Source organism: Monomorium pharaonis, unplaced genomic scaffold, assembly GCF_013373865.1.
Source record: "Monomorium pharaonis isolate MP-MQ-018 unplaced genomic scaffold, ASM1337386v2 scaffold_29, whole genome shotgun sequence".
Lineage (NCBI taxonomy): Eukaryota > Metazoa > Arthropoda > Insecta > Hymenoptera > Formicidae > Monomorium > Monomorium pharaonis.
Genome location: NW_023415571.1, coordinates 3362 through 18864, shown reverse-complemented (window position 1 = coordinate 18864; position 15503 = coordinate 3362). Strand labels below are relative to the sequence as shown.

The 15503-nt window shown below is 28.7% G+C and overlaps 1 protein-coding gene and 1 long non-coding RNA gene across 5 annotated transcripts; both read left to right on the top strand.

The window, feature by feature from the left end:
• The first annotated feature begins 389 nt into the window (after positions 1-389).
• Positions 390-2502, top strand: LOC118648212. Its single transcript, XR_004965207.1, has 2 exons — positions 390-2055; positions 2123-2502. It is a non-coding gene; the product is annotated as an uncharacterized LOC118648212 (long non-coding RNA).
• A 3242-nt stretch (positions 2503-5744) lies between these two features.
• LOC105840763 (probable serine/threonine-protein kinase DDB_G0283337) lies at positions 5745-15194 on the top strand. Of its 4 annotated transcripts, XM_036294531.1 has the most exons (8): positions 5750-7053; positions 7133-7255; positions 7852-8085; positions 8771-8950; positions 9306-9488; positions 9924-10106; positions 10553-10735; positions 14860-15194. In XM_036294531.1, the coding sequence occupies exons 1-8, from the start codon at positions 7005-7007 to the stop codon at positions 15114-15116; spliced, it is 1392 nt and encodes a 463-aa protein (XP_036150424.1). In that variant the 5' UTR covers positions 5750-7004; the 3' UTR covers positions 15117-15194. The 4 variants fall into 4 exon arrangements, with proteins under 4 accessions (XP_036150425.1, XP_036150424.1, XP_036150423.1 ...); XM_036294530.1 differs by having other exon boundaries at positions 5752-7255; XM_036294533.1 differs by lacking the exon at positions 14860-15194 and adding an exon at positions 10905-11038 and having other exon boundaries at positions 5753-7255.
• Positions 15195-15503: the final 309 nt, after the last annotated feature.

Genomic DNA, 15503 nt, shown 5'->3' with positions numbered 1-15503 from the left:
TAAATAGTAAGTGACTTTTACTCAAGCAGTTTTTAAAATTGTACTTACTCGATGCAAAATATATAATCTTAACATTTACAGTTAGAAATATTACTATGACAAACAATAGACATGTAAAAGTGAAAACCATTTTTTAATAGGTACAGGGTAATAATTTGATAAAAAATTTAAAAAGTGAGCAAATTTATTTTTGAAATATATTAATTGCTTAACATCTGGTGAATATGTCCACTTTTGACATTTTCACTCAAATTATGTGAATATAGAAGTTTTCAAGTCTCTAAGGCCCGGTTCCACAACTCACGGTTAAATTAACTGGCTGATTGTTCCATTGGAATTGACCAATCGTATTTGTCGTTAAGCAAAATTAACAAATACGATTGATCAATTCCAATGGAATAATCGGCCAGTTAATTTAACCGTGAGTTGTGGAACCGGGCCTAAGAATCTTTATCATAATGTCAATTACTCATTAAAATGCAATGTATCTTGCATAGAATTTTAATGTAAGCAACATGTTACACTTGATGGAAAATAGTATATCTAGACAGAGTTCAAAGTTACATAGAGTATTTTTATGACACTATTACAGAATTTGGCATTATGTACATTTCTTCTTAAAGCGACAATGAAAACTTTATTATTATGAGTTTAAAACTTTAATACTTTTTGCTCATTAGAAAATGGTTTTCACATTTATATGTCCTTTTTTCAGACAGAAGAATCTACAACAACAAACAATATTACAAATATATTTTAAATTATGAAACAATGTTAAAATAAAGTTCGCTTTTTATTTTACAAAGGAAATAAAACCTGAAAAATCCAGCAAAATTAGGAAATCTACAATAATCACACGTAGAGCATGTCACATGCCAAATTTTAGCCCAATCAACTTATTGTCATTTTATTTAATTTAGTTTATTATTTAGTTAATTAAGTATTACAAACTTTGACACTGAAAATTTTTCAACTTTTTAAAACGAGTCTCTTGTGTATTAATGGATGCATTAGTTGTTGCAATATTTGATAAACTAGTTACATTATTATTTATTGACACAATAAACAACATTGTTTATTGACACAATGATAACAGTATTACAAATTTCTTAACTTTACAAAATTCGACTTTTAAACATATTATGTTTACTGTACAATTTTTAATGCGTAAGAAATCAATTGTTTATCATACAACTCGATAAAGTTTTCAACATATAGTAATAGAGTTTAATTGTCGCTTTAAGAAAAAACTTTTTTATAGTGCCAAATTCTGTAATAATGTCATCATAACACATTATGTGTTATTAACACTAAACTTTGTTCAGATGCATTATTTTTTGTTAAATGTAATATATGTTGCTAACGCTAAAATTTTAAGCGAGACATGTATTGCATAATTGATCGATCTCAGATGCATAAAAAATTGTACGATAAATATAATATTAACTTCAAGTCAAATTTTGTAAAATTAAAAAAATCTGTCATTTCTATCACACATGCAGTATGTCTGGAACAAAATTTTGTAGTAACCAATAGGTTATCTCTCATCATTAAAAATGATTGTTATGAAATAATTAATAACCTATATTAACATTTGAAAACGGTACTATATTATCATAATAAAATTTTTTTATCTTATGAAAACGGTTCTCTTTTACACTAACAGATGCATTAGTATTGTAGGATATAATAAACTCGTGTACACTTTATTGTATGAAAAAATTTTTTAATGAGCATAAACTAAGAATTTGATAAAAATTAAAAACGTGAAAAATTTTATACTATTAGAAATATATTAATTGTTCAACATCTAGAGAACATTATTACTTTTGATATTTTCACCCTAATTATGTGATACAAGGAATCTTCTAACATAATGTCAATTACTCGTGTAATATGTGTCTCGTATAGAATTTTAGCATAAGCAACACGTCACATTTGATGGAAAATAGTACATCTGAACAGAGATTAGTGTTACATAGAGTGTTTACGACACTATTACAGAATTTGACACTACATGTTTTTTCTTAAAGCGACAATTAAATCTTTGTAACTGTAAGTTTGCAACATTATTACTCTTTGCTCATTAAAAAATGGTTTTCACTTTCACATGTCCTTTCAGGTAGAAGAATATTTATAACTACGAATGTTAATATTACAAATAAATTTTGCATTATGAAACGATGTTAGAGCAAAGATCGCTTCTTATTGTACAAAGGATAATAAAATGTGAAAAGTCCTGCAAAGTTAAGAAATTTACGTAAATCACACGTAGAACATGACACATGCAAAAGTTTAACCTAATCAACTTATTGTCATTTTATTTAATGAAAAATTATTTCTTTTAACAGGCTTATTTCTTATTCATGCTTCCTTGCCATCACAAAAATTGTCAAAAGTTTTTTTGCTCAAATGAGTCTTATGTAAAAATGGTTCCATTAATTATTGCATATGTTAAATGTATTGGGTCAATAAACAATAATGTAACAAGTTTATAAAATATTGCAACAACAACTAATGCATCCGTTAATGCACAAAAAACTCGTTTTAAAAAGTTGAAAAATTTTCATATTGTCAAAATTTGTATTTGTAATACTCTTATCAAATATTAATATCTATAATATCTGTTCGTAACAATCATTTCGTGTTAAAAGGGATGTGATTATTGCAATATTCTGCTCAAGACATACTACATGTGTGATAGGCATGACAGATTTCTTAATCTTACAAAATTCGACTTTTAAGGTTAATATTATGTTTACGGTACGATAATTTTTAATGCGTAAGAGATAGATTGTATATCATACAACTCGATAAAGTTTTCAACATGTAGTAATAGAGTTTAATTGTCGCTTTAAAAAGAAACATTTTTATAATGCCAAATTCTGTAATAATGTCATCATAACACATTATGTGTTATTAGCACTAAACTCTGTTCAGAAGCATTATTTTCTGTTAAATGTAATATAAGTTGCTGACGCTAAAATTCTAAGTGAGACGCATATTGCATGATTAATCGATCTCATATGCATAAAAAATGATAAATATAATATTAACCTCAAAAGTCAAATTTTGTAAGGTTAAAAAATCTGTCATTTCTATCACACATGCAGTATGCTTGAGCACAATTTGGTAATAATCAATACGTTATCTCCCATAATGAAAAATAATTATGTTCTGATTATTTTCTATATTAATATTTGAAAATTGTTTTACAGACTGTCATTATAAAAATTTTTTATTTTATAAAACGAGTCTCTTCTGTGCTATCGGATGCATTAGTATTGCAATGTATGATAAACTCATCTTTATTATAATAAGTAAGCCTGTTCGTAGGAATGATTCTTCACGAAAGAAAATGACAATACGTTGATGGTGCTATTTGGCATATGACATATTGTACGTGGGATTGGTGCAGACTTTCTAACATTGCAGGACTTAAAGTTTTATTGTCCTGCGAAGTAAAGTGATTTTTATTGTTTTTTTATTCAAAATATATTTGTAATAATAATGTCTATAGTTACAAGTGTCCTTTTGCCTATGAAAAATGTAAAAGTGAGAACATTTTTTAATGAGCACAGGATAATAATTTAATAAAAATTAAAAATGTCAGCAAATTTATACTATTTGAAACATATTAATTGCTCAACATCTAGAAAACATTTTCACTTTTGACATTTTTCTCCCAAATTATATGATATAACATAAGTAACATGTTACACTTGGTAGAAAATAATACATCTAAATAGAGTGTTATCAAGAGTGTTTTTATGACATTGTTATAGAATTTGATATTATGCGTGTTTTTTCTTAAAGCGACAAATGAAACTTTATTATTCTTTGCTCGTTAATAAAAGATTTTCACTTTTACATGTCCTCTTTTTCAGGCAGAACACTTATAACTTATAAATATTACTATTACAAATATATTTTGCATTATAAAATGTTAGAATACAATGTTGGAATAAACATTACTTTTTATTTTGGAAAGGACAATAAAGTGGACAATAAAATTAAAAGTTCTGTAAAGTTAGGAAATCCTACACTAGTTACAGGTACAATATGTCACATGATAAATTTTAGCACAACTAACATTTTGTTAAGTTATTTAGTGAAAATATATTTCTTTTGACAAGCTTACTTTTTATTAATGTTTCTTTAACATAAAAATTGTAGGAATTTTTTTTATTAAAATGAGTTTCTTACATAATGATTGTATTAATTATTGCATAATACGTGTATTTTATGAGTGAATTGTAATATTTATCAGATAATATTACAATAATTAATGCATCAGTACGTTAATACAGAAGAGATCCGTTTTAATAACACGAATCATTTTCCAAGTCACAAAGTCTGTAATATTCTGTTATCAAATATTAATATAGTCTATAATCTATTTATAGCAATCATTTTTATTAAGAATAACAACGTATTAATTGCTGTTTAATTTTGCTTAAGACGTACTGCATTGTAATAGGCATGATTTTTTAATCTTACGAAATTTAATTTTTAGGCCCCGGGCATAGACTTTTGCATAACGCTTAAGAGAATTATCCAATCAGAGCTCTTAATTTCTATCCTGGGAAGGAAATAGAAACGAGTTTGATTGATTGGTTTTCTTATGCGTTACGCAAAAGTGTGTGCAATGATATTTATTAAAGGATTAAACATCCTTAGCGCATATAAAGCATAAGGGTGCTGTCCCATGGTGCTCTGAAAACGAAATCGGAAACGCAGATCGCCAATCACAAGATCATTCTGATAGAACCTTTTTAAAAATTCCGTTGAAATGGTTCCCGTGATTGGTGATCCACCTTTTTTCTTCTTCTTCTTTCCCGTTAGGTTAGGTTAGGTTTCCGTCCAATCCGCCTTTCTGATTCCGTTTTCCAAGCACCATAAAAATATAATAGTTGATTATTCCATTGAAATTGACCAATCGTATTTGTTATTAAGCAAAACTAACAAATGCGATTGATCAATTCCAATGAAATAATGAACGATTAAGTTAATTAGAGTTTAGTGTAAGTGGCCTTCAGTGAGAGTGGTTTTAAGCTCGGTCTACGATAAGTCATTAGTCGTTGGTCGTAAGAAATCTAGCCAATCACAGTTGATCTTAGAGAAGAATAAACGAATATGATTGGTTAAATTTCTTACGACCAACGACTAACGACTACTTATTGTAGACCGGGCCTACATGTGACGTATTTGCGTAAGCTTAACTTGCGTCAACCAATCACATCGTCTTTTATGTGCCCTAAGGGCTCTGGCACACCAGCGCGATTTTGTCGCGCGATGTTCAATGAGCGACTGTCTTTCCGCTCATAGCTGTATACCCATTGGACATCGCACGTCACGCGCGACAAAATCGCGCTGGCTGCCAGAGCCATTAAGGGCCATCTACAATGGAGAGTCGTAGGCCGTAGCAGTAGTCGTAGAAAATGTCTCCACTTCGTATTGCTTTACTGTTTTCAGCCTACAGCAGACATTGAGCCAATTCATTGCGTGCTTACGATGAGCGTTGGGGCATTCGGGATTAGTTTTTGGTCGCCTTTCTTTGATGGCCGGCTTGTATGTTATTGCTACGTCGTTTTTATTTTAGACAGCATTGCCGTAGTTTTAGTGCTGTTACGGCTAAAACATTCCATTGTAGATGGCCCTTAAGGGTGCGGTCCCATGGAGCGGATTATGCAGAAGCGAAACGAGCGGATCACCAATCACGGGATTATTCTGATAGAACTCTTTCAAAGATTCCGTCGAAACGGTCCTGTGATTGGTGATCCGCTCGTTCCGCTTCCGCATATTCCGCTCCATGGGACCGTACCCTAAGACGATTTTAGGGACATTCAGAGCACGTTAAAGATGATGTGGTTGGTTGACGCAAATTACGTTTACACCGTATGTAAAGCCACTCTGAGGGTGCAGTCCCATAGAGCGTATTACGCCTAAGCGGAACGAGCGTATCACAAATTACGGGACCGTTTCGACGGAATTTTTGAAAGAGTTCTATCAGAATAATCTCGTGTTGGTGTTCCGCTCGTTCTGCTTATGCGTAATACGTTCCATGGGACTGCACCCTGAGGCTGATGTCCCCTGGAGCGGATTATGCGGAGCGGAATGAGGGTGCAGTCCCATGGAGCGGATTATGCGGAAGCGGAACGAGCGGATCACCAATCACGGGATTATTCTGATAGAACTCTTTTAAAGATTCCGTCGAAACGGTCCTGTGATCTCGTTCGCACATGTGTACAAGTGCAAAATCCACCTTTTGCACTTATGCGCATGCACGAGACCATCTTTTGCACTTGTACGCATGCGTGAACGAGAGAGAAAGGTATTACCCAAAGCATGCTAGCCTTTTCCCTCTGAATCTTACCCCTACTCCCACAATGCTCAGTCTAGATATATTATAGGCGAGTTTTTTAATTTATCGATCAATTGCATTATGCACAGATGCTTTTCTCTGTAAAAACTTTTTTTGCGCATCGTGCGATTGAGTAATCGATGAGTTAAAAAACTCACCTTATGTCTATGGACGCGACAGACTCTTATTGGGTGCGTTCCACTTAAAGCTTGCAACGACCGTGGAATCATTTTATCCTTGTTGTTTATCAAATATTAAACAAAGATAAATGACGCTCGCAAGCGTTGCGAGCGTTAAGTGGAACGCACCCATTGTAGATCCGCCCTAATCCGCTTCATAGGACCGCAACCCGAGTGGTTGCGCTGCTGGTTGCAATGGCCGCATTCAGCAAACTCAGCAGCTAAGTAGCAATCGAACATGATTGGTTCTGACTTATAGAACCAACAAATCAACGGCATTATTCAACGGAAAATCTAGTAATGTTGCTCAACTACTGAGTCTGCTGAATGCGGCCAATGAGTCTTTATTGCGATTAGTTTTTGCTCTAGTTCTATTAAATAACTAAGACCAAGAACCAATTGAATTAAAAAATCACTGCGCGGCAAACTGTAGATGCAGACCAATTGAGACAAAGGTTAATATGCGATGTTCGAAGATGTGGATTTTTTATTGTATCTGCGCATTTTACGGTAAAGATATCTGTCGTGATGAAAATTTATATTAAAATTTACAAGGAAGTTGTAAAAATTCTAATAATGTTTGCTTTAGTAATGCTCACCAATGGTACATATTACGTATGTCCATTAAATGATATTTACGCAAGAAAAGGTAATAATTGCATGTTGAAAAATGCGCAGTTAAGAACAAAGGCATGCATAATGGCTGTTAACGGTACGTATGTTTTCACAATAACGCTATTGTTGCTAGAATTAACGGTAATTTTTACTTTTACTTTATCGCTGTGCCATAAGAAACACGTTCCTCGCATAATATGTTTAATGTCGTTTTTTAAATTATTGTACCTTTATGGAATCATTTTCCTTATCATAGATGCACTGTTGTATTATAATAATTATTAATCATTATTTTTGAAAACTTCTATAAGAGTACATCTCTGTCTCATCAATACAGAGAAGCAGAAAATAAATTAAGAAAGTAAAAATTAATACAAATATTATGTCGTCAAAATTAATTTTTACAATATAATAATTGATAATTATATTGCAAATAATTGATGTTGGCCAGCAATCAATTCTGAAATAATATAATATTGATTTAATAACTTTAGTATTATTTTTATGAAAAATGTGACTTTTGTATTATTTTTATGAAAAATGTGACGTGACACATTTATATTTTTATGTAAAAATTGTTTCCACATTTATTTAAAATAATTTATTAAAAAGTATTACATTTTGCCTATAATGTCTTTAAAAGTTTGTAAGAAAAATGGGGACAAATTAAAAATATTTTTTATATATTTGTAGCAAATATCGAGCATCTTTCTAAAATTAAAAAAAATTTAAACCATAATATTCCTCGAGTAAAATTACAATCTATAAATCTTTGCAAGTATAAAACACTTAGCCGACAAAAGCCTCGAATAATTAAATCTGAGGTACTTAAAAAAGGCCAAAAAATAAAAATAAAAAATAAAAGTAAAACTAATCAGCAGGCGCAAGAAAAACTAAAGACTACATCTGAAGAATACAATCTCTCTGGTAAGAAAATTGAAATTGAATATAAAGAAACTATTTTTTCAGAGTATATAAGTTTACTTCAAATTTAATTTATTGCTTATTGATGTTATCATCTTATTAAAATGCCATTATAACATAAATGAATTAAATGAAGAAATAGATACTATTTAACATTAATATCTAATAGTGATATTAATACACTGTACATCTTACAAAAATTTAATATTGGTAATAAGTTGGTCAATAATTAATTATTTATTGAGTATTAATAAAAACAATTGTTAAAATTAATTTAAAATAAATAATCACTAACATTTTATATTGCCAGTATTAAGTTTCTTTAAACTTTGCTCTTTTGTTATTTCATATATATAAATATAGTTCTTACAAATAATTTTTAAAATTTTTCAAATATGTATGATGTCAAATGTATATGGTAACAATAATAACAATAATAACTTCATTAATTTATTATTTCATAGTATATAAGTTTTTTAGACATTAATGTATCAAATGTCTCTTACAGAAATTTAATATTGACAGCATTAAATTGGCTTGTGATTAATTATTTTTCATATTAACAGTACTATTGGGTTAGTGCTTCTAATACGCAAAATAAATAATTAATCACTACTCAATTTAATGCTAATATTAAATTTTTATAAGAAACATTAATATCTTCTTTGACTATTTTATATATATTTAGATATGATTCTTACAAATGATTTTTCAAATGCTATACTACAAATAGACACTGTGAATAATGATAGCTCGTCCACTGATTTATGTTTGAATATTCAAACAAGAATATTGGAAAAATCTAATACTCGAGAAACATTAGATACATTGGTTGAGAGATCAAAAACCAACACTGATGAAGACAATTGTAAGTTATATTTAATATATTAATACTGTTATAAATATTAAACGTCATATTCATTGTCTTTCTTATTACAATCTTTCACTTCAACTTAATTTATTTTATACATCTCAAATTTGATATCCATAAATATTCTTTTTTTATTATCTATTGTTAATATTGTTAACGTTGTAAATAATATTTCATAAATTTTAGTATTAAATTGATCTTTGATTTATTATATATTATTACTATTAAAAATACTGTTATTAGTTCTTTTAATATTCAAGGTAAATAATTAATCACTGCTCAATATTAATGCTAATATTAAATTTTTGTAAGAAACATTAATATCTTCTTTAACTATTTTACATGTGTTTAGATAAGATTCTTACAAATGACTTTTCAAATGCCGCATTACAAACAGACACTGTAAATAATGATATCTGGTCCACTGATTTATGTTTTGAAAATATTGAAACAAGAGTATTGGAAAGATCTGATAATCAAGAAACATTAAACATGTCGGTTGAGAAATCAAGAACCAATACTGATGAAGATAATTGTAAGTTACATTAAATATACTAACATTGTTATAAATGTTACATCGTATTAAATTGTCTTATTACATTCTTTCACTTCAACTTAATTTAAGTTATTTTATATATCTCAAATTTGATATCCATTTTGCAGCTATTTTAAAAGTATTTTTTTTATTATCTATTGTCAATATTGATAACGTTCTTCAAATTTTCTTACAACTATATTTATTTATTTTATTAATTTAACTATATTTATTTATTTTATAATGATATTAATATTTCATAAATTTTAGTATTAAATTGATCTTTGATTCATTATATATTATTACTATTAAAAGTACTGTTATTAGTGCTTTTAATATTCAAGGTAAATAATTAATCACTGCTCAATTTAATGCTAATATTAAATTTTTATGAGAAACTTTAATAACTTATTTAACTATTTTGTATCTATTTAGATATGATTCTTACAAATGACTTCTCAAAAAGTACACTACAAATAGGCATAATGAAAAACAATAGCTCGTCCACTGATTTATGTGTTGAAGATATTGAAGCAATAATATTGGAGAAATCTGATACTCAAGAAACATTAAATATGTTGGTTGAGAAATCAAGAAAAAATACTGATGAAGATAATTGTAAGTTACATTAACTATACTAACATTGTTATAAATGTTAAACGTTGTATTAAATTGTCTTATTACATTTTTTCACTTCAACTTAATTTAAGTTATTTTATATGTTTCAAATTTGATATCCATTTTGCAGCTATTTAAAAGTATTTTTTTTTTATTATCTATTGTCAATATTGATAATGTTCCTCAAATTTTCTAACAACTATATTAATTTATTTATTTTATTAATTTAACTATATTAATATATTTATTTTATAATGATATTAATATTTCATAAATTTTAGTATTAAATTGATCTTTGATTCATTATATATTATTACTTCTAAAAGTACTATTATTAGTGCTTTAAATATTCAAGGTACATAATTAATCACTGCTCAATTTAATGCTAATATTAAATTTTTATGAGAAACTTTAATAACTCATTTAACTATTTTGTATCTATTTAGATATGATTCTTACAAATGACTTCTCAAAAAGCACACTACAAATAGGCACTATGAAAAACAATAGCTCGTCCACTGATTTATGTGTTGAAGATACTGAAACAATAATATTGGAAAAATCTGATACTCAAGAAACATTAAATATGTTGGTTGAGAAATCAAGAAAAAATACTGATGGAGATAATTGTAAGTTACATTTAATATACTAATATTATAAATGTTAAACATATTCAATTGTCTTTCTTATTACATTATCTCATTTTACTTTAAGTAAATTGAACTAAAATAACAGAATGTATGTTTCGTATCTTCCAACAATTGTATTCCTTATCTTAATTTAAATTATTTTGTACAGGGACTTAGACCGAAATCAAATTATGATTCGGTTTCAGTTACGGTTTAATAAAATATTTGAAAACTGTACCGATTCAATTTCAGTATAATAGGTTCAAATTTCTTGATAAATAAAGAAAATCAAAAACCGTTTAATTTGTCTTTTTTCGATTCTGATCCAGGCACTTAATTTTTCGATTCTTAATAAATAATAATAATTAATAATATTTAATAATACTTTAAATAATTGTAGAGTGTAGCGGAAACAAAAGCTGAGTTGAATTGTCCCCATAAAATCATTGCACTACAAAAAGAAAAGAACCGATTGGAACCGGTCCAGGTCCCTGATTCTGTACATTTCAAATTTGCAGGATTGGGTGGTAACTAGTTAAATAGTTGAAAGTTATTAATAAAGTTAAAAAGTTAATAACTTAATTTAATTTAGTTAATTTTAAATAATTTAATTTTTAATTTTAACTAATTATTTTTTAAACGTATAAACTTTAACTTATTAACTTTTTGCTAAATTAAAAATTTTATCTGGGCAAAAGAAAAAATTATAAAATTTATTTTTGCATAAAAACAATTTTTTTGTTATTTCATATGATTTATATTATAATTTTATTTACAAATAAAGTAATAAATATATTTGATGATATTGTAATTATGTTGGTAATCTGATTTAAATAAATTATATGGCTTTTTCATTTAATATAAATAAAGCTTTTCAAAATTAACTTTTACTTTAACTTGAGTTAAAGTAATCTCAACGTAACTTTAACTAAGTTAGTTTTTTATTTATGTAACTTTTAACTTAATTAAATTAATTTTATAATCCATTAACTTTAATTTAATTTAGTTAAAAAAATATATTAACTTACCCAATCCTGCAAATTTGATATATTCATTTTTCGGCTATTTTGACAATATTTTCTATAATCTTTTACCTTTGTTAATATTCTTAAAATCCCAATTATTATCGCTAATAATATTTTTTTAAATACTTTTTAAAACATTAAAAAATATTTTTAAACATTTTATATTTTATTAAGTCATTTTACGTTTTATTTGCAAGTATTACTTAGTGTTTTGGACGATACCGAGACTAGTCTCGGTCTCGGTGTCGAGATCTAGACGAGACTCAAAGTTTGAATTCGAGACAAAGACGAGACTTTTTATGCTGAGAGTCTTGACGATATCGAGAGTCTCGTCGAGAATTTTTATATATGAGATATAACTTTATTAATCAGTCATTTTTTTAATAAGAATGGAAAATTTAATTACATGCGGATATATTTATTATTGTTTCATTAATCATTATTTAATTTATAAATCATTAAATAATGATTTAATAATGATTTAAATAATGATTTATAAATTAAATAATCCACCTCTTATTCTTATTACGTCAATGTCAGAAGTCGTTTAAAAAAAAATCATTTTTTCCGAATTACGAGTAACCCAACGCGAAAAACACAGAACGGGTGACAGAGGGAACATTAACGAGGCTTTAAATAGATTATTAGTTTATTTATTGAAGTAGATTCTACTTAGTAGAATGTGTACTGTGTGTGTATGTGTGTGTGTGTGTGCGTGTGCGTGTGTGTGTAATACCATTAGAAGAAAATTTTTCAAGCCAACAACATAGAGCTTAAAAAAACCAACATTAAATCTTTAAAAATTAAAACCTTTAATTTAAAAACTTTACTGATGAGGCTGTCACTACAATATTTCAATTTTATCTTTAAGACTACAATTCAACCAAGAATTTATACATAAAATAATGCGTACCTATGTTTCATGTAATCTATTCTTGTGTTTTCTAATGACACCTTGGAAAATAAACTTTCCGCTGGAACAGAAGTGGCGGTAATACCAAAAATATCCTTAGCCATTATTGATAGAGTAGGATACATTGCTTCACTTTGTTTTCACCAAATTAATACTAAAGATTCCTTTGATGCTCTTGGTGCATTTACATATGTTTCAAATTCTTGAATTGGCGTTTGTATTATTCATTCCATGTACAGAGAGTCAATATGTATATTATCTTCATCTGTTTCAATTGTGTTCTATATAATTATTACCATCATTTTGTTCTTCATTGTAATAATTTTTATAAAATTCTAAAAACTGTTTTATAGACTCTGCTTTCATTTCTTTGCCCCACGAAGTCAAATCAAAAGTTTCAATTTTATAGCGTGGATCTAAAATCAATGCGACACAGTAGATCCAATTAGTCTATTATGTGAATAATGCTTAAGCATTTTGTTACATCCTGCTTGAAATGCAGTTAGTCGATCTTTCTGTCTAATTCAAAAATTTTTTTCTTGATAGAATCTAAAAGCATATTAAATTCTACAATTATTACCATCGGTAATGTTACATATTTATCACCTAACAAAGTCGACAAAGTTTTAAATACTTTAAAGTACTTATAAAATTTTTCAAGAAGTTACCATTCATCTTGATTAAGTTTTAAATGAGAAAAAATGATGTTATTCTCGCAAAGCGTATTTAGGGGACTTTTTAAATGCAGTCCGGTTTTTATCACGTCATATGTACTGTTCAAACGTGTCGAAACGTCAATATTAGGCGATACATATTTAACATTTGTAGTTTCGCAGCAACTACGTAATTTAATTTGCCATTGTTGACGAACATATTTTTTTAAACATTTTTCGCAATTTTGTTATGCATTGTTCGTCATTCATATCATTTTCTATTTCTTCATCTTCGGCATCTTCGTTATCGTACGTCATATCTTGCAGCTTTATCAATTTCAAAGTATCTTGAATACCTAAATTTAATATATGAGCAAAGCAACGAAAATGTTGCTGTTTTGCATCAAAGCGAATATTATTTTCTTCCATAAGAATTTGTAATTCTTTCATAAACCTGGTATTTGCAGATGCGTTATCTACTGTTATTCCTCCACACCTATTTTCAATGTGAAAAGATTTTAACAATTTATAAAAAACTGTAGCAATATCTTCTTGCATGATTTTGTTAGAAGGAATAAAATCTAAAGCTACGGACTGTAGTTCCCAATTACTGTCTACAAAATGGACTGTAATTCCATAGAATGATATATTTGCCAAGGAATTCCATCCGTCGATAGTAAAAGAAATTTTTGATTTATTTTCCATTAAAATTTTTTTCAAGTATTGTAGTTTTGCAAACTTTTGCATTACTTTTGTTCTTATTGAATCCCGTCTTGGTATTATAATTTTATCGTTAAGTTTTTGAAAAAAGTCGTGTAGCGTTATCTTCGAAAAAATTAAAAGGCAAATAAATTAATTTTTCAGATAAGTAGTTTAATTGCAATTAATTGATTATGGTTGGCCCCGTTAGCTTACTGAAATATGGGTTAACGACTTGGACGGGGTGGCTGCAGGAGGGGGGACGAGGGTCGTGTGTGTGTGTGTGTGTGCGCGCGCGCGCGCGCGCGTGTGTGTGTGTGTGTGCGTGTGTGTGCGCATGTGCGAAGCATTCTCTGCACCACACAGCTTTGCGACGTGGCCATTTTAAATGTGGCTGTTCCGAACGTGGCCGTTCCAAACTTGGCCGTTTCGAACGTGGTCATTTCGGACGCTCCCTTACATTTTAAAATGTAATTCTTTATCACTGGGGAGCACTTTAGGCTCACAGTAAAAATAGTGAATAATTTAAGTTTAATCGCATAAACCAAAAAGGTTAGAAAAAATGCTTTTTATGATTATTGAGACCGAGAGTCTTGATTCGAGACCGAAATCGGGATGAAACCAAAAATTTCGAGACTGAGATGAGACTCGAGCTAATATCGCCTCGTTTCGGCGAGACCGAATCACTAGTATTACTTGTAAATTACTTATGCATCGTATTTTCTACACATGAGAATATATCAGTATATACTTCTAGTATATACTTAGTATATATTTAGTAGATAAAAGTATAAGGGTTTTTTGTAATTTTTGCAATTGTATTTTATATTTAAGCTTCTGAATATATTCCTTCGTCTACAAGCGAGTCATCAATTTACTCAGATACAGAAAATGATAATACAAAGAATAATAGGAAAAATGTCTCTGTAAATAAAACTAATACGTCTAGTGGTTTAGACATATCTAATCTACATTTGTCAGGAACAAAAATGTGTGATGATGCTGAAATGTATGTCACAGAATCGTCAGGAAAACAAACACATTCCAAAAAAATTGTTGTTATTACTGCAAAAAGCTACAAAGTAAGATAGCACGTCACTTAGAAACTGTGCATTCTAATGAAAAAGAAGTTAAGAAATTTAGTGTATTACCTAAAGGAAACTACGAAAGAAAGAAATAATAGAAACTCTTCGACGAAATGGCAATTTTCAGTTTAATACTAAAAAGAGATAAACAATGGAGAACTTATCGTATGTAGGCGACCAAACAAAGAATGGCATAGAACGGCTACTGATTTTTACCTTGTGGTAAGTGCAAAGGATTTTTTTCAAAAACATCTCTTCGACATCATTTTCGTCGTTGCACTGGACGTAATAGCAAACATAATAAATCAATAACTGTATTGGGTCGTACTATTGTTGGAAGAACTCACGAACTAGCTAATAAAATTCTTAGAACAATTGTCTTTCCCGTATTAC

Bases quoted from the DNA above. Each gene is read 5' to 3' on its own strand.
- LOC105840763 (XM_036294530.1), top strand. From the start codon at position 7,072: ATGAAAATTTATATTAAAATTTACAAGGAAGTTGTAAAAATTCTAATA. The intron at 8,951-9,305 runs GTAAGTTATATT...ACATGTGTTTAG, and splicing joins CAACACTGATGAAGACAATT to ATAAGATTCTTACAAATGAC. The intron at 10,736-14,859 runs GTAAGTTACATT...TTTATATTTAAG, and splicing joins AAATACTGATGGAGATAATT to CTTCTGAATATATTCCTTCG.